Below are 21077 nucleotides of genomic sequence, written 5' to 3'. Positions count from 1 at the left end.
TATCTAGTCAGCTAAAGCGGACCTATTATTCACTTTACTATTTATTTATTATTACGAACCTGATGGTTGGATTTAAGTAAATCTGAAAGACTATCTCTTAATGAATTCATCATCTCTACGTTTAAACCTTTAAAACTGTTAACTCTTTCATTCTGACCTCGATCAAAACCGAGCCTGGCAGTTAGTTCATTTTCTACGGAACATTTCACTACCTATTTCAAATAAAGCAGGTTGTATTTTTTTAATTAAAATTATTTTTCATCTCCTGTTCTAGTATGTTTAATTTTGCCTGGACTACTGTTTTAGAAACTGCCAATTATTAACATACACTTTCATTGAGTGCGAGGTGGAGATCTTTTTATCTAGATTTGGGTTGGAGGGTGATATTCAGTTATGTAGGCCCGGAAATTAAGACCGTAATTAATGGTTTAATGTGATATAAATGTTATAGATAAGCCAACTTAAAATAACTAAGGTCCAATGATTTAGATGCAAAGTATACTGCGGGGTGTATGTACTGGGCAACTTATACCACACATACGTCTATTTGGTCTGCAGGCTAAACGAATGTTTTGTTCCATGTACTCGTGAAAGTAATGAGTTAGGAATTATGGGTTCAATCTCAAAAATATCTTATCGGTAAAATATTAAAAATTGCTGTAAAATTCGTAACAGTGCTGGAACAAGCCTAAGTTTACAAGAAATATTGCATAATTATTTATCATTCAAGTAGCAATATGTATACAAATGTTCGTGTTTTGATAAATATTGCAATATACAATTTGACTGATTTCTTTAGCTAATTTGAATAAAATTATATAATGTTAATAACCTTATGCATGAAGCTTCTTATTTATCCGCATTATTCCATATTTTCACTGCTTCTGTTATTCAAGCAGTCTAATAAAACTGCATGTTTTCAATTGTACTTTGTGCATCTACTGAAAATCAAAAGACTGTCCGAAGTTAAGTCTATTGCCGGAGAGCAACTGCTTAACGGGTGTATGGCGTGACCTTTCAGCATAAAGTGTGTCCGGGCCTGTCTATATGTCCTGGTATCGCCAGACCGACTGACATTCGTCTGACCTAGCCTCATTACGGGACCTCAAACTTCTTTACGACCTTTATCTGCTGAGTATATCAATTACGTAACTTTTCCTTTGAATACCATTACTGTCTGAATTCATAAACTAATGTTTTCAGCTGTTTACTTTTCATAAGTATTAAAAATAAGCAATGAATGTGTTGTTTCTTAACATATTTTGTGGTCATGCCGCTGGTCAGTGGACCTGAAAATTCAGCACCCTCAGCTCATATAGTCCGTAAAATAATTCCGATCTCGAGCGGAAAAAACTGTCAAAAGTGTTTGCGATGCAGCTAATCTACAGTAGGGACCACAAGAGAGTGCAGTTGAGGGAGGAGTCTCCTTGGCGCGTGACCTTGGAGCATCCAACGGGACTGAGCTAACCAATCTGTATGTGTCAGTGGCATCGCGCAGTTGTGTGCCAAGCGGCAGTTGTGTTGTGCCAACTGCACTCTTTCGTGGCCCCTACAATAACAGAATCTCATACACAAGGAAAGAACTCATTAACGGAACATTCTACGAAAGGCATTTTTCGTCAAAAATCTTAGACCTATACTGTTTGAAGATGTATGGAAAATACTAGAGTAAAATAGTACGAGTTAAAAACAGAATAATATTGAGCTCCTTTCACCCACATAATTTCATTATTTCAAAATTGCCCTCAAAAGAACTACCTTTGCATAGACGTCACTCCACATTTGTGTAACCTAGATACTGCTGATATACTCAAGATGGCTTTGAAACAAAGGTCTGCTAAACATTTATTTAGAATATTTGCAGTTGAGAATCTTTCAAACTGCAGATGAATAGATATCCGGTTAGGTTCAATTTCCTTCTATATTTCACACAACGCTTCTAACGTCTTGAAACAAGATCAGTCTGTAATCTAAGAGATCAGGATGATCCTGCACGATGCACTTTCGTCCGTTTGAATTGACAATGAAACTCAAAAATTCATTTGAAAAAAATTAACTTTATAAAAATTTGGGTTTGATTCATTAAAATGAGTTAAAATAAAATCTAAAATATTTTCCCAAAAAAGTGCCATGAGCAAACCTTCTAAGTTACCTTTTTTCTATAAGTCAAGGAACACATCAACATGACTCTTTCACAAAGCCACAGAATCAGCCACTGTTGATTACGATGGCAAGATTCCTAGAAACCAGAGTGAAGGACACTCCAACAGGAATAACAAAAGCACAGGAATACCACTAATGTGGTATGAATACAGAGATGCGTGATTGTTATCAATCTCGCGACATCAGTGAGTTCTGGATGTAACACAGTACAAGGTCAATTGATATGGGAGGAATGTGAACGATTGAAACGTTTGAGAATCGTCTATGTAAGATTTCTACTATCTCAAACTCCTCTAGATATTACATTTCGTCTTGAGATGTACGCAAGGTAAATACCCTCCAAACTTTGAGCACAAGATAGTAGAATCACTGACAATCCTCTCACTAAACTGTGAGGGCTGAGAGAGAATTGTCTAGACGCTGGATACCAGAGTTGGTAAATAGATTATATCCCTAATTTGGTCAGTTTAGACTATATATCGCTTTTAACTTTTTTTGAACGTTGTCTTCTACGCGTATACATAGGTTCAGGTGAATTTACTAAATTAGAAACACGGAATTGTTTCTGCGACAATGAATCAAAAATTAGTCATGATGAAAATATTAGAAGGTTTCCTCTAAGGGTATTCAAAAATGTTTAACAACGATAACAGCACATGTTGTAAGACTGGGGTATGTTTAAGTCTTAAACACCTGACTGGCTTTGTAGAATATATTGATGGTCATCTTGTACCATAATCCACGCTTAAAGGAGTGTATACTTCCCAGGATACAATTGCTCTATCATACTCGTACTTGTCCTGGACTGCTAATTAGCATTATGACACTTTCGTTTGCGAGGGAAATAAACTAACAAGATCCTTATTCCCTGCTAGGCCTAGAGTTTTATAGATAAATATAACACAAAAATAACAATGTCTGTCATAAAGAATACCTGAATTTAAAAACAATTGCGAATATTAAAATGGAATTTAACGGCAATGGAAAAATTATAAAGTTAGTAAGCAAAGGGTCATAATATATTTTTAGTTATGCAAAGGTATTTTGAGCAAATTATTTATTTTAGGATTATGAAAATCAATAGATTATTACAAGTAAAAACCATGTTTGTTTGTGGATAAACTGCATACGTTTTGAAACATAATTTTAACTTCATTAACTTGTATCATTAACACGTATTTTACAAGACGTGTCATTAGTAAATTTAGTACAAAGAGACGTTTCTTTAGAGTATTTTTGATTTTTCAACAAATAATAATACTTATGTTATAGCTTTCAATTATGGTGAAGCTCGTACATTTTTGAAATTTGGAATTTATTGCGTCAATAAAAAGATAAATTAGCTATATATAATAATTATGGAAACTAAAATATCCTATGTAATCTATTCGAGATTGAAAATATTTTGTTATTAATACACTACGCAATAACTTTCATGGACTCACAATAATCCAGATTCATTTGTAAGATTGTCGTGTGATTGGGCTAATTACTGATTAGGAAAGGTCGCAGATTTGACCCCACTAAGCCCACACAATGAGCAACGCCTAACCAATCTTTTGCGGAAAATTGTAGCCTACTTGACCTGTCTAGCCCATATCGTTTCTAGGGGAAGTTTTATAATTGTATATTTAGATGCCAAATTTACATTGCATTAACCAATATTTTCACTTCTCTTATTAATAAAGCATATATAAATTGACATTTTTATGTAATATTTTCGTCTAAATATTGTATTATTATATACAACACTACTATGTATAATTCATATTCTTTAACAAACAGTTCTAAATTTTGACCCTATATGTAGTAATTTATTAATTATTTAAGATTAAAACTATCTACATCCTTGAGGTTATCTTATTTATTTTCTAACTTTGAAAGTTCCTTTTTGGAATTTTATTTTAATAAATATAATTAATATACATTTAATTGGCATTAAACTTAAATCTCCTTCCCTTAAGTGTTTATGAAACTTAAAAATAAAATTCTTACCAGAATTTTATCCCACTTTGTGAATATTGCTGTGCACCAAATTTACCCATGTACGAAAGTTGGAGGTTTTTAGTTGAAATGTGCTTTTAAATGGAAAAACTAAAAGGTATAAAAATCCATTTACTTAAATGACAATGAAAAAGGATCATTTATATTTTATGACGTATAAACCATTTATTGCATTTAAGGTATTTGCACATTGCGAAACCCAACTCTATGAGGAAAACTGTAATTCTATAGCTGTAATGCGCTTGAAATTAGTCTTGAAATTTTGCGCGGCTTGTTTGATGTGGCTTAACTCAACTATTCAAATCTTAGGAGCAAATCAAGCAATTACGTAATTTTGAAATTAAATTCCAGAGTTAATGGTAATAGAAACGGCCTCGTTCTCTGACCTTTGAACTCCAGCACACTTAGCCTACCTTAAAAAACTAAGTATCCAATTGTTAAAATGTATACCTAGGCATGGAAATATCATCAAATAACCGTCACTTATCTCAAGGATGCTTTGTGCAATGTGTTGCACTTGCTTTAATCATTTTAAGCCGAAAAATACTTTTCTATGAGTAAAATATTATAGAAATAGTGTTTATAAAGAAGTTTTATTGTATAAGACAACGCATCATACACGATATACAGCGGTTTAACCGAGAACCTTCTTCGTTTTAACAAAAAACCCCATATTTTGACCCCAAATAATTCGGAAAGATAAATGTTAACATCCAGAAATACACTAACTTTTGGGGGGATGGGGCAGAATTAATTTTTTTAAGACGTTCAAATGTAGATACAATTTTCAAAGGTATGTCGATCTATACGTCATTTTATAGGCCATCCAAATTTTCATTATACGAAAGTTTTTTTTTAAGTAAGTGTCAGATAATTTTGAATACCCTAAGAAAAAGGTAGGAAAATACAACGGCGTACTAAATGCAACAGAAAGTCGTGGAAATTAGCATTGTTTTGAAGTATCCTAAAAAATTTGAAACGTGATAAAAAGTGAATATTTCAACATATTTTTAGGAAGAGTACTTCTTTGGTAACCTTGGATAAAAATTTAGATTCGCTAAATTTTTAACGAGGTAACAGTAACAAAAATAAAAGGTGTCAAACCATTTTACATGTTGGTCCCTCGTGTATACAAGAAGCGAAATAAGTTGAAAACCTGTTTCATTTGATCAATGAATAGATACTTTTACAATGAGGTACGACTTGAACTACCAAACATTTGAAAATATTTCATAAATTACACCCCCTCCGAAGGGGTATTTTGGGGTATTTTTGGGTGTTAAAAGTTATTTTCCTGAATTTGTGGGGTCAAAATATGGGGGTTTTCGTTAAAACGAAGAAAGTAGGTTTCTCAGTTCAGCTGCTATAAGTCGCTGACAGGTGTCCGCCTGATTCTATATAATTGTTTTACAATAATGCAACTGGAAAGGAGAGGGACGATCGTTGTCAATATCAATAATGAACGGATTACAACATGCAAAGACTGCTATAGAGGCGACTGTTGAGAAAGATGCTGTGCAGAAGAAGAGAGGAAGTAAATTTGTCGAAGACTAGGTCACAGTGGTCATCAGTGGCGCTTTGCTAGTTAGTCATGAAACAGAGGTCCAGTGTTCTGATCAACGACTCGTGATACTCACGAAATGTAGGCGAAATAAATGAAGGGTTGCATGTCCGCGAATTATAGGAGCCGGTAATTTATGCGTATAAACCATCCTACACAGACCGAAATTAGAGGTCAACCTACCTAGAAAAACATATGTAATTTTACTTCTAGATGTTGCATATTTACTGGTCTGGACAACTTTTATTCGTTTTTGTTTTATCCCATGTGATCTATGTCAAAATGGTTTCTAAAGTAAGTTATAAAACATTGAATATTACAGTGAGGATAAGACTTTGTTAACTCATATACGATACAACCTGAAAAGTTTTTGTGGAGAGGCAATTCCCCTCTTAGCCTTATTCTGTCCGTTCTCATGGGCCACTGGTATGTGCGAGGATCTTATCAAACATAATAAGGAGAAGAATCGGTGCAGTACAAGGTCAACAATACTTAAGAAAGTGCTTCAGGAAGAAAGTATTTTAACCTGCGTTATCTCTAGTTGAGATCCAAAGTCCGAAGACTTATCCCGTGCAGCCATCGACTCTTAAAGAGCTGGCGGAGTTCTGTGTTTATATAAATACTCTGTATAAAATACAGCGTAAAGTTTGTTAGAGAGTTATTAATTAATAACTTGATAATTAATTTTTAAATCTATTTTTGTTCATGAGCTTTGACAACAAGCGTACTTAGTTCATAAGGTAACATTTAACTTTTTAATCAAATAAAGTTGACTAACTTTTTAAACAGTTATTGTATTTATAAAATTAAAACATCTCAAATACAGCTAAATTTACCGCCAAGTTTGGGAATAAATCCTTTCATCAAATCATGTAGTTTGATCTAGTTAGACGTTATACACCAGAACATCCTGATGCATTCCGACATCCCATACTAGTTAGTTGGCGTACAACTATGCCATGCTGAGCCTTTTGAAGCTTGTCTATTCATGAACTCCGCCAGCCTCGTTCAATATTGAACCCACAGTATTCAGGTTCCCGCACTGTTGCAATGTGCAAGGTAATTACTTCCTACGTTACGTGCAGTTTTCATACTTTAGCACCATTTAACCCCATGAATTATCGACATTCTAGATTCTGGTCGACATTCCACACATTGCTATTGTTTTAAGTTTTCCTATTGCAGTTTAATTACAAATCATGTTTTCATTTCGTGTAATCAACGAAAATGTTATATATGTTTGATTTATACTGTTGACTGTATTACAATTCTTAAAAATAACTGTTATACCCTGTGAAGCAAATATACCAAAAGTCTTTTACATGTGTTTTTACAAGTTCTTATTCATAGAGTTTTCCGACAAAGAGTCGCTTCACTTCTGTAGCACATGTTCGTACTGGAACCTTTAATGGGATTTTTAACATAGTTCTAAGTTGCCTAACAATTAATCGATGTTTTCATTAAATATCGAAGCAATCATTACGTGGCATATTCTATTAAAACGGCGTAATAATATTTGCACGTAAATGCACTCAGGCACCATCCCTATAACGTAATGTCCCTGAATGAAAGGATCGATTTATACAATGTCTTACTATTCGTATTAGTCATATACATATTTTATATGATACCTAATCGTGTATTTTGCCTACCTAATAATCTGAGCTTTAGTGAAGTCTATCACTCGTGGGGCTGGAAAAGTTTACGTCTGTCTGTCTATCTGTCCTATAGACTTGAAATTGTGCTTGAACCTTCATCTCTATATAAGGAACACTGAGTTCGATGATGGTACATGTCATTTCATTTGATTTAGCTGAGCGTTAGCAAATATTTTTATGAATACCCATGATGGTAACGAGAAAATACCAGAATAAATTTGTAAACAGTTCCAACACTTACAACATCACTTTATAGTAACTTGATTTCTAGACTTTTATTATTTAAACACGGATATGACACCCAATTTAATTAATTGTAGTTGTATTGTCTGGCAAAATATATCGAGAAATATTTAATGTTTAGAATTTAAACTTTGCATTGAACTTAATTTATACAAGAAATATTTCTATGATGCGTCATTTTCGTGTCAACTTTTTTGTATGATTTTCCGCCTGTCTATCTGCCCGCAGGACATCTCGAGAATATAATGAGCTATATTTACAATGTTGCATCCAGCCTCATCGAAGCCTGTTACGCCATGTGGCGTGGCGTAGTTTTAACTTGTGTATTAATACATGTAAAAAACATGTATGTAATAAAATTCTAACAAACTTTCGAAACGGTGTTGCAATAACACGATGTTTAACCCTCGTTCATGATATCTATAGATTGAATCTATAAACTTATGAACGGCAATTATTTATTTGACTAATTTAGGGAAGAAAATTGTAAGGAAATTTCAATATGTAAATTAATTGTCTACAACCTATTAGCAACCAACTTTAGCGTATACAAGAGAACACAGCGACCTGGAAGTGGTCTGGTTACATATGGCAGGGGTGTCCCCCAACATTATGTTTTTGTTATATAGATATTAAAAATATCAATAATAAACTAGATAAAATTGTCATCCAATTTCAGTGCATAAAAACTTGTATACCTACACAACTAATCATATTCATACTTTGTACCTACTACTTCAAAAAATAAAACTACCGGAAAGCCAATAAAACGAAAGGCAATGTTCGAGAATACCTCAGTCGAGCGAAAAGTGCTGGTATAACATTGACAGCGAGACACACATGTTTACAAATTGCCTCTATAGCCAAGGATCAATAAGATGACCCTATAAATGAAGAAGAGTTGGCCCGGATCCACTGTCTGACCCTCCTCACCACATCATCCATAATCTGTCCATCACATTTTGCGTCTTCCTACCGCTGTATTTTTCCAATATTCATGTTATTGTTTTTTCCTGTCAGTTTCCTGATTTCTACACGTCTTTTGGGTAAATAGTTTTACATCGTAATATGATAGTTGAATGAAAGATCCTCTTACGTCACCACCTAGGTCACAAACTATTGTGTGGTTCATTATTCACACCTCATTCCACCTTCTAGTACTCACTATTGTTTGAATAATACTTGCTAAATGACTTACGACAATATTTAATGATCAGCTAATGATTTTTAAATTTTTCTGTTAAGCACCAACCGTAGAGTGAGAGGCGAATCCTAAATGCGGTTTTACTAAGTAGACAGATCTAGGTCGCCCTTGAAATTTTTAAATTCTATATGGACATTAATAAATAAGATACCTAATGATTTTCGGATTTTCAGCTTTAAGAGAAGGTTAATTTTTTGTGGCAGAAAGTTTTTTGTTCGAGAATATGAGGAAATCCCCTATTGTAATTAGTCCTAAAAGGACTTTTACGCTTCTTCCGGCAAGATATTCAAGATGGGTAAGGGTGGAGAGGGTATCAGCTGCCTCCTGTTAAGATCCCTTGATGAATCGGGCAAACTCTCAGTCATGTCACCTTGGAAGAAGGTGAAGCTACTCTGTTGCAGCTTCTTCTAGTCAAATTGTGCAGCGGAAGCGATATTTCCCCATGTTTAGAATTTTAAAAGCCCTTAAAATAAAGAAAGCTCCTTCCACTTTAATAGTCATGATCCGCAGTCAACTAAACCTTTCGACCAACCCTCTTTCCCATTATTTCGCCGTCTGCTGTTAGTGATATGGCACCAGCATCCATTGGGTTGTTGGGTAACACATCGGTTTTTGCCGTACCAGTGTTGTTCTACTAGGAGGTAAAAACCTGTCAGAAGACAACCGCCTTGGGGAAAAGAAAGTTTACCATTAAAAGTGAATCGGGGTACAATATGTTTTAGTAAGTTATATTTCAGTGACATTATACATCTCGGGACACCTTTCTAGGAAATATAAGTGAACTTGTTTTGTCACTGTTACAACTTTTCCCATTCCCCCCAAAATGTAATTTTGGGGAGCCTCAAAATTTTTAAATGCAAGAGACCATTACGTGACTCGGCCTTCGAAAGGTCTCGAACAGAATAAAAGTGGAAACTAGAGCTTTCTATCTCAAGTCAGTACAAAATTGCCGCTCATTGAAATTAATTAAAAATTAATTGAGGAAACACATGAACATCCACATTCAGAAAGTAAATAATTTCAATAGACAACTACTTTCCTTACAAACCCAAACCTTTTTTACAGTTATTAACTGCTGCAGGGCAGGTCTCCCTTATCCCTTGAGGTTAAGTGGTAGAGAGGACTTTATAGTCCTAACTTCGCCTCTAATAAAGTCATTTTTCATTTCATTTCATTTCATCCTATCAGTTTTGAGGAAGTCCAGTATCATGCGCAGTTTCTGGTTAGAATTAACAAAGACGTGTTTTTGTGATACTTTACATTGGAATGGAGTGTATAAATGAATAAAAGCGTATTATGATCCTGATGACGGGAGGCTACGGAGACCTGGTGGGATTTTATAACGATGTAAGGAATTTATTTATTTACACTTATCCTTGAAATCAGGTGTTATTTTTGAAATCAAGGGTTCAAAACACAATCCAACGTTTCCAGGAAACAGGCAGCATTAAAGACCGCCCCCAACCTGGACGGCCAAAATCGGCTACAGACGAAGCTTTGTCACTTGACGTTTTACAGTATGTTGCCGAAGACCTTCATTACTCAAAAAGAATCGTTTCTAAAATATTAGGTATATTTCAAACATCAGTTTGTAACATTTTAGTTCATCAGTATTCGTTTAGTTCATGAGTTAAGTGAGGACGATTTTAATCGTCATGTAATGATGATTGGAACATTAATACAATTAGATTAAAGAGCATTGCTTTTTCAGACGAAGCAACTTTTTTGCTACACGGTACCTTTAACAGAGACAATGCTCGTTAATGAAATGAAAATTAAATGAAAAATGTCTTCATTGAACACATAGAAAAATATATTCAATTGGCGAGGTTAGGACTGTTAAGTCCTCTCTTACACCTAACTATAAATTTATAAGCGAAACTCTTAGTTATGAAAATAAGGTTCTTCATGGAAGTAAAAATAAATAAATAAAATAAAAATTGGAAATAAATTAACAGATATTTACCCATCACTATTCATACAAAGCCATCGTCCCATACCCTAAGCCACGAATCATCAGGCCCGAAACAGATGGTCCTTAAGCACCCCCCTAAACCGCTCTACGAATACCTCTAATATGATCCGGAAGATTATTCAAGAGTCGACAAGCAGAGACTGTGACTGATAATGGGCTGAATTAAAGAGCAACATACCCATCACCCTACACAATTTTTTCTTGGCATTGTGAGGGATCAGTTTGTTGGGCCCTTTTTTATTGATGGAAACCTTAATGCCGAGGTATACCAGGAAATTTAACAAAATTAGGTTTATCCAGCTATCCAAGTAGCAGCCAACTTCCACATTATGGTCTGCATGTCCACGAGTATTTAAAAAATATTTTTCCAAATCGTTGGATAGGCAGATGAGGAAGTATCGAGTGTCCACCAAGATTGCCATATCTATCTCCACTTGACTACTTTGTGTGGAGCAAGATGTATCAAATGAGGTGTCACTTAATGAGTCTTTACATTTAAAAATTTAAAGTGTGTTCCAAACTTCATCTCTCAATCTTTAACCATAAAAAACTATATATATATATATATATATATATATATATATATATAAGCAAAACCAATAAGAGTGTTCATTAATTTGTACTAGTCAAATTGTTATTTAGGATCCAATACGGCCTTTTTAAGCTCTGTCCGTCTGTTCAATAACTCTTGATAAAAAAAGTCATATATGCATGAAACTTGGTACATAGATTCTTCAGGGTCCAAAAAACACTATAAATTTAAGGTTAAAATGACAAAATGGTCTTTGAATCAAATTATAACGTTTTTACTCGTATATTGTCTTACTATGATGGCCATCAGACACATATAATAAATAACTTTGTAAACAAACTAAGTACAATCATATGATACTGTGCCATATCACATAGTAACACATGTGATGAAGTTACATTTTTGGATTGGTACTAAGCCGTTTGTTACATTCTTTTGGGTGCTTATCCTTTGTATTGGTTTGATTGTAAATTATTCTGTGCGATGAGAGGTGCTGTTTAGAATGAGAGACGGAAGTGCATTTCTGATCAACCATCGTTGATCATACTTGCGGCTGGCTTTGACTGGAATGTAAAACCAAATTTCAAATTGCAATTTCAGTTTTAAATAATTTAGGTTCAAAGTAGTTTATGTATGTAACGTACTTTAAAAAATATCTTCATTTTTACTGAAAGTACAGTATGACACGTGACTCGGTGACACCAAGTTGATATCATCGTGACACAACTTTTGTACTGAATAATTAAACACCAGTACGTCACGAATAATGAAGCTATCTCAAAAGTTGGTAAATATTATTTTAGACGCCTTTAGAACAGTTCAAGGAGCACCTCGGGTTAAAATCTTGCTCTGCGATAAGCTTCAAGGTTGCTAACAGACAAACTTTAACAAAGAGGAATTTCTCATACAAATCACAAACCTATGTATAGTTTAATACTGCAACAGAACTGTTAACACGTTATCTCCATTATGCTTTACATCGACCAAAAGCACTGTTACGAGGTCTGTGTAAAATATTAAGCCACTTTAAAATACAACGTGTCTTAGAAAATGTCTAGAAATATTTTAAATTTGCTCTAAACGGTAAAAGATAAAATATTACTTACAAACTTTGCTGAATTGTATGGAGAATTTTAACTGTTATTGTACAAAAAACTTCACAGTGAGAAGTGTCGCCGAAATTAACACCCATGTTTATAGGCTTTTATTCTTTGTTTGAAGTTAATTTTTTATTTTTCCGGACATTTAGATCTAAACAAAAGATCACACTTCGTTTCGAGATCTGCAATCTGATTTCTTCTTCAGGTAAATAACTAACCTAACACATAATAACAAACTAAAATAAACTGCTTTTATTGTTAGAGGATAATTCCGCAAATCACACTTCATAAGCTTTATTAATTACAAAATGGTCACTGTGTAAGATCAATATTGAAACTATTAACGATCGCCATTTTGTATAGAATAAACGTTTAAGAAATCACTCTATCAGGAAATAGAGCGCTTTGGGCGATTAAAGTACTGTATGTGCGTAATTTTGCAAAAGTGTTGGAACTTTGCGTGTTTTGGTTATTAAAAGAATATTTGGGTATTTCCAGATATTGTACACACCCTGTATATTGAAGAATAGATCTTTTTGCTATAAACAATATTAGTCTTTTCAAAAGATTGTTGCGTTTTGCACAATTTATCTGAAGCTCAATAAGTTCTAATTCCTTGATCATCTTGGCCATTCTGAGCACTCTCTACATCACCAGGTTGTACCGATTTCGCTGCCATTGTCGTGTAATCTTGTATCCTCCAATAAGACAGAGTTAGGAGCTGTGCTTTTAAAGGAGAGCGAAATATCCTTAACGATCACGGCGGTTATGGATATACCAGCAACCCACCTTGCCTCACCGCAACAGTCCTGAAATTTTGAAACTCGACCGCCATAAAAAGCACTTACTTGGACAATAGTTGTGTGCTCGTAGCACAAGAATAGCAAACTGCGTAGTTTGCTCTCCAAGCCACATTCACACACATAAATCAGAGATATTAAATAAGAGTGTCCATGAGAAGACAGGTAGAGTATTTTAAAAGTTAAATACTTTGAGCTATCTTCATAAAGTATAATTAAGGAAACAGACAATTTATTTTATTAACTACTCTGCGATATTATAAAAACTGACATATTAGCTGCAATTGTTTGAAAGCGAACCTCAAACGGCTAGATCAATAATCGTGACTCCGTGACTCCCGCCGACCCATAACAGTACACTACTAGCTTTACGAGCATTCTGTCTATCGCGTCATGATCTAAATCGACGTCATCATCTACCGATTATACATCATCCGTTCGAATACAAGTTCCATAGTCATAGACAATATTAGTGATAATTTTACTCTTTTCCCCTACTCTTATTCTGACCTATGCAATTAGAGTTTACTATGGTGTACTCGATTTACATATCATCAGTCTATCGCGTCATCATCTACGTCGATGTCATCAACGGGTCGCATAAAGTTTCATAGTAATGGACAATATCACTGATAACTTTTATTCTATATATCTCTCTTGTTGTATTTTGTACATAATAAAAAATAATATCGGCGATACATTCTACCAGCCCTCGTTCTTTTATTCTAACCTGTACTAAAGTTCATTATCGTTTACACGATTTGACAGATTTCAATCAACTAATTCCCGATTTTCATCGCTGTGATCATCTGCTGATTATAGGCCTTCATTATTCGTTCGAATTAACATATCCAATAGTCTGAACGGATTCATAATTCTTTCTATAAAACTAATAGATAGTATTAGTAGATTATATTTTTAATAATACGTGGAACCTTATTATAAAAGTAATCTGATCATTTCGGTACAACGAAGTGTAAGTTTCGTTACGTTTGATATTTTAAAACAATTTTTAAATGTCCGTATAGATTGGGATTTTATGAAGATACCGTGAACGTCCATAGGTACGTGCGTTAGGATTCAAAGGGTTAGTCAATGTTATTAAATAAAGGATGTTACACCTTCATTAGAAAAAAACTAACAAACAATACAACATTTGAAAGTCAGAGTCTATAAGTATGACAGAAGCTTTTTATAGCATAATCCATTTGTAGCTTAAGAGTGGTATTTTTATTAAATTTTCCAACGCTAAATAGAATACGGTACCAAAAGACAGTCTATCACAGTAATTTCAACATATTCAATTAGCCATTTTGTTGTGAACTAAACCGTGATACTTGCAGATCGAGTGGATGGACATGCGACCAGAGGACCTACCTCTTCCTTTAATTAGAGTTGTAGGTCCCTCGTTGTAGGATGAGGACTGTGAACTTCACTGGACCTTTGAGTGCAAGAGGTCGGTGGTCCATCTACATTCCCATCACACAACCAATCAGCGTTTATTTAAACATACTCTCAGGTCTTTAGTTGTATTAATATAATGATATTATTTCGCAAATTAAATTACTTTAGTGTTCCATTAAACAAGATTATAACGTGTATATAAATTATTATAGTGCAACTAAACCTAGATGTTGAACCACAAATTTGGATTCTCGTGATTTATAACAACACGTTATAATTTTTACAATGGCATTTTTCTTTAGCTAATTTAATGTTTTATTTATGTCTTACGTTTATATCGCAAAATTTACTTTTTATCAATATCTTATGTAAGGTATTAAACGTGTTAAAACTTTAATGCAGGTTTGATTGTTTTATAAATCTAAAAAGAAATCCGTTAAATTTTGTGTATCAAAAAGATTGTCTATTTGTTGGAGTTTGATGAAGATGAGCAAGAATACAAGAATACTCGTATTAATGTTAGATCAAGAATATTCATACCCGCCACTGTCATTGCCAATACATCATTATTCCCATTATCCCTCATTGATATCCAACTGCTGCAGACAAAACACTGACGCATCTAACAAACTGATTCTAAGAAGTTGATTGGCGTGTTACAAAGTTGTTTAATGACATTGTTCATTAAATTGAACAGTAGCTTAGGGTTTGTTGGTATTACCTGCAACGACTTGATATACACAAATTTAAAGCTGAACGAAATTCTATACTGTAAATGTACGGTTTATACAACAAAATTGAACTTACACTTAACATATGGGCTCAACATATATGTAGTAAACACCCACCATTTCTTCTACTCCTCACATTACTGGTCTGAGAAAATCTTTGCATATTTGCTTTAAGAGATGCTGATTCCATTGTAAGCTTTATTTTGACCCGGGGGGGGGGGGCTCATTCTATCACTGGCCTAAGTAATCATCGATTGAAGATAGGTAAAAGTACGATTTTGGACAAGCAGCATAACCTTTGAAAAACGTTACATAGTTTACATGTGGGGGTTTCAAAATGTGTTAACAAAATTTTGAGAAAACTCTACTTCTGTTCCACTTTAAACGCTTATATTCATTGATAGTGAGTAGATCCATAATTTTGTAACTGAAATGGCATGTTCAATATACGAGTGAACGTTGAGAGATTTTAAAGGCCCATCATTTCTACCGTAGACATTAAAATTTGATTTCTTTACACATTGTCCCATAAAATACAAAAATAAAATGTGTGGAAAGTGAATGTTAAATTTTTATGCAAGCATTTAACTTTCAGTCCCATTATATACAGTTATTTGTCTGACTGGGATATATCTATTATTTACGTCTAGACGGTCGGTTTTAAGGTAAAACATTTTGATCTGAAAAACTAGAGTTTGATATTTTAACCCTTTCGACACCGTTCTATCTTCCCTCCAGCCAAAACTAACACGGAAGATGATTTCTTTCTAAAGAGAAATTTCTGTATCGATTTCAACAACATTCAGTTGATGTACTTTACAATGTATACTATATCACAGCCCCTAGAGTATTAGATCAATTATTTACCTCACCAGGGTGGTTTTACGAATAAGTCTACATCATTTTTTTGACATTACTTATAGTAACACCATAAATAGATGCAAGCACGGGCTTTTAATTGCCAATTAAGTAAACAAATGTTACAATAGTTCTGACAACGCTTAATGGAGCTTAAATCTATGTGATAAATTATAATTTAAAAGATTGATAATTATAGATTTAGAAATCAAGAAACGATCAACATGTAGGCCTAGTTTGCGATAAAATTATATACAATCTTAATATATTACTTATTCTCCAACCCACCTTTCGATGATTAAATTAAAATATAACAAACCAAAGAATTATTCTCAGAGTGCGTTACATATTAGTTATACATACACATGTATTACATAAGTTACATACTATGTATAACACTTATGTATTATTATTAAAATAATAATAGTAATAAATAAATACAGTTTTACGTTGTAAATGTTCATTTACAATGTTAACGTTTACTCCAGTAATATATTTGGTCACTTATCTATATTTATATTATTTTCAACGATACTAATTTCCCATGTGTATATTAAAATACTGTAGTTAGTGGAACTACTATTTACCTGTCGAGTTCACAAATTAACCGTTTAATAAACATCTCACCAAACGTGCAAGTATGACACTTCATTTACTCGCCCTTTAGTCTCTTTGCTGAATGTCCCTCTATTCATGGAAAAAGTGTTAATAAACCACCACACACATTTTATTACATAAGTTTCGGAAATACGTTTGATCTTCAAAAATGAACGAGCAAAATGTTTTAATTCTCTTTATTACGTAATAACGAAGACGTAAGACGTTTATTCTTTTTTATTGCATTTTAAACATATTATAACAAATATGCTACGCTTTTTACTTGGATATTTTAAGTCATCTTTGATTTTAAACAAATATTTAGCTCAAAACCTCCTAATAAGGGCTATTTTTATTAAGACAGAAGTTTTAAGTGGATTAGCGTTTTGTAATTTGTAGATTTTACTGTTCCCTTTCATTCTAGTCTCAGAGTGTGTACTACATTTATCGTCATTAAACCCACGCTATCGTACTACAAGCGTTATCATCTCAAGCCCACACATTCAAACTTCCTGCTAGATTTTTTCATGCTTCTCTCTTGTTTATTTTATTTACTCGACCCATATAATAAAATTAATCATAGCTAAATCCGTTACTAAGCGGTAATCTCGAGAACGGCTGAACCAATTCGGCTAATTATTTTTTTAATATGAAGTTCGAGGAGGTTGTTAAAAAAAATATCGAAAAATGTTCCTCGTAAATTTTAGAATTTGTAAAAATAATGTTAGTATTTACGAAACACAATCAAAATTTAACTGACACCAAACACCTACTGACACTTTCAGTTGAAGATGGGCGAAGAGGCTGAAATATCACATTTAACGTTAAGAAACGATTAAATGTACAGTCTTAGTAAATTAGCGGTGTAATGCAGCATATAGCAAAAGAGAAAGCTACTATCGGACGTACAGATTGCGCCAGTGACAAATTTAAACTATTTAAATCATTGGAAATATCTTTTAACCGATGTTATAAAACATATCCAATAAACAAAAAGTTGTGAATGTTTAAACATAAGATAGTCGAAATTACTTGACTTCCATTGCGACAAGGCATTTTTACTGTGACTTAAGGAAAAACATAGGAATGAGCATCTACGAGCTATTCTTTGCCAGTTTACAAACCGTCAAACGACAAGACTCCTATACTACAAAACTAATTATAGACAATTATTTTGACTTTTCCATTATACCGGAAGTAGATGCTTTTTGAACGAAGTTAGCTCTCAGTCCTACGAGTGTATATTGACCAGTGCAACTAGATAAACTCAGCTGTGGCCTTGGACATATAAACCAGAAATGCTCCCATACGAGCAAAACCTAACATACGAGTCAGTCTCACTTATGCTTAATCTATTAACCATGAACACTTAAATAATTTATTTAATTAATGTGTGCCTACTTGAGTTTTACAAACATCACAGAATATTACTAACAAGGCTACGAACTTCATTTTTGAAAATCCTCTGCGATGCGAAGGTAAAAGTTAATATTTTAATAAATATATAAGTATATTTTAATTTTGCTTTTTTCACACTTTGATTGAAGTATTGTAAGCAGTTATTGTTTTTTCCCATTTCACTACTTTTTGTTATAACTGCAAGTTGCATTTTGTTAGATGGGCTTGCGTTCCATTATAACATTCTCTATTCTTTCACATCAAATTTTTTCATTAATAAAGTCCTTTTCCAGAAATATGGAACAAACTGAATTAAAATCATGAAGAGAACAGGGAATTAAATCAGTGTTAGATTTGTGGTGGGAAAATACCACTTCTAATACTTTTTCAAATTTTGAGACAATCATAAGAATGCAGAACATTATATTTCGAACTTATAACAAGAAACGCCTTACAACACAATATGAGAAAATTTCCCGACTACAAAGACTATCAAACATTATGTAATAAACAAAACGAAAATAATTATAATTTATACTCTATATATGGTTTTTTGTTGAGCTTAAAGTAAAATATAACATATCAAAGCTACGGTCTCTCTAGTTATAAGATAACTTAATCATAAGTAACCTATACTAAGAAATTTACCATAAAACTAACACACACACAACTCACGTAGGAAACGAAAATTCGTTCTAAAACCGAGATGGAATTTTGTTTAATCTGGCGTGTGAGGGAAGAGCTGTTAGAGAGGAAAGTAACTGTTGTAGTATTTACTCAAGTTTACAATACAAGATGAATTAATTATTTATATTTTTAAAAGTTAAGAATTTTCTTGTTCAACCTAACTTTTATAATCCATCTTTAACCTCGCATGTAAAACATTTTGTAAATGCTATTACAATTAACGGTGTGTTGATCCTTATACAATTTCTGTTTTATTGTAAGTCACAAATGGGAAGTGTAAGTCAAGATCGTTATATGATCTCAATGTGCAATCGATTTGTCTGTGCTTCAGATTCTTTCAAAACTAGGTCATTAAATAAATAGCTAGTTATTATAAACCTATATAAGTGATAAAACTTATATACTTTCGAAAACTAATAATACTGTATAAACAAAAAAATCCTATTGTCCCTGTTTCTTTTCAAGTCTACAAATTTAATAATTATCCATAACGACTACTATATTTACAAGGCTGTGTTAAATTGTAGCTCGGTAGTCAATTAAATAGCTTTGATATAAAATGTGAATTAATATTACAAGCAATCGTCGGCGAGCCTCAGTAATGATATTACATTAATATCAGAGGTTATGGCACAATCTATACTATTTAAGGATCCAGACGGGATGATTATAGCGTGCCAAAGAAGATAAGTACAAACCACTCACCGAGGGCATGAGCTGGTCCGTGCTGCGGACCCTGGTCACCTTGTTCTTGTACAGGTGCTTCTTCACGAACCGTTCCACGTTCTGGTTCCACTTCATGAAGCTGACGTAAGCCATGTAGATGCTGAAGAGTATGGCCGCTTCGTACCAGTAGATATGGTTGTCACGGAAGAACCAGATAAGAATGATCAACGAGGCCGAATAGAAGGTGCAGTCGCGAAAGAGAGGCCACCAGGTAAGAGTGAGGACGGTGCGGGAGAACAGGGCGCACATCCCGATGACGAAGAGGATGTTGAAGACCGCGCTACCCACGATGGTACCGATGCCGACGTCGTCGAACGACACGAACACGCCGATCACGGAGGTGAAGAGCTCCGGCGCGGAGCCCCCTGCGGCCATGAAGGTGGCCCCGGCCACGTCCTCGGCGATCCCTAACTTCTCTATCACAACGTCCAGGGACGGCACGAAGAACTCGTCGCACACGATGGCCAGGGCGACGAACATGTATATCACTCCGATAATGTGGAATATGACCGCCCCGTTGCGCCGCTGCTCCATCGTGAACAGATCCTCCGGGAAGAGAGGGTCCTTTTCGACGACTTTGGTCTCGTTGGTGGGCTCCGGCTCCGAGGTGTTGTCATGCTGGAGAGAATGTCTGCAGAGGGTCAGCAGCAGTAGGCAGCCCAGGACCCTCATCGTAACACGACTAGGCGCGCACTGACGGGTCGATAGCCGGGGCGCAGATCTCCGCGCAGCGCTCCCTCCCACCCTAGACGGCGCTAATTACTCTGGTTCTCGAGGTGTCGGAGCGGAAGACGACACCATCAATGGTCTCTGTGAATGAGTCCTGATGGAGGTTCGGCTGAATGAGTTACAGGACTATGTGAAAGGTTTGGTGGAAATAGTAGCTAAGGGGCTGTATCGTTCACAAATCCCAACCCCACACTCTTAGACACCCGGAAATACAAATTAATACCCTAATGTATATTTATTTATCATGATCAAGCAGGAAAATTGTGTAATAGTTAATGTCCAAAATATACCTTGGAAAATAAACGTTTATGCTATAAAATTTAAATTACAATATCTTACTTTGGGAGCTTTGCCTTATAAGCTAAAGTAGCAAAACTTATTGGGTAACATTAAAGCTCCAATATATAATCCATTCCTTAATGTTTTTTTTTTTTTTTATTCAATATTTGTTACATCTCAAAACAAAATTATTAGTACTCCAACAGATCGAGTCTTTTCAACCAACGAAAAAGTTTAAAGAACTAAATAAAATTATAACTAACTACCACCAGCTAACGGTGTGATCGCAGTAAGGAAGTTTAGTGCACTTAAGTGCTCCAAATGCCGCCTCACGGTGATTTGTGCCTCTCCTGTCTCCTATTAGTTTTGGAATTCTAGTTGGAATTTGGTATCCATAAATTAGTTCTTATCGTATATGTTTCTTTTGG

General features: G+C 34.3%; 1 protein-coding gene across 2 annotated transcripts in view; it reads right to left on the bottom strand.

The window, feature by feature from the left end:
* The window catches only part of LOC124355061 (sodium/potassium/calcium exchanger Nckx30C), a 495401-nt gene extending 475079 nt beyond the window's left edge, over nt 1–20322 (bottom strand). For both annotated transcript variants that reach the window (XM_046805974.1, XM_046805976.1), the window contains exon 1: nt 19621–20322. In XM_046805974.1, coding sequence (XP_046661930.1) covers nt 19621–20313 — 693 coding nt within the window. In that variant the 5' untranslated portion in view covers nt 20314–20322. The remainder of the gene's footprint in view (nt 1–19620) is intronic.
* Nucleotides 20323–21077: the final 755 nt, after the last annotated feature.

The sequence above is a fragment of the Homalodisca vitripennis genome, chromosome 2 (genome assembly GCF_021130785.1).
Source record: "Homalodisca vitripennis isolate AUS2020 chromosome 2, UT_GWSS_2.1, whole genome shotgun sequence".
In the NCBI taxonomy this organism is placed as follows: Eukaryota; Metazoa; Arthropoda; class Insecta; order Hemiptera; family Cicadellidae; genus Homalodisca; species Homalodisca vitripennis.
This window is presented reverse-complemented; position numbering and strand designations above follow the sequence as displayed.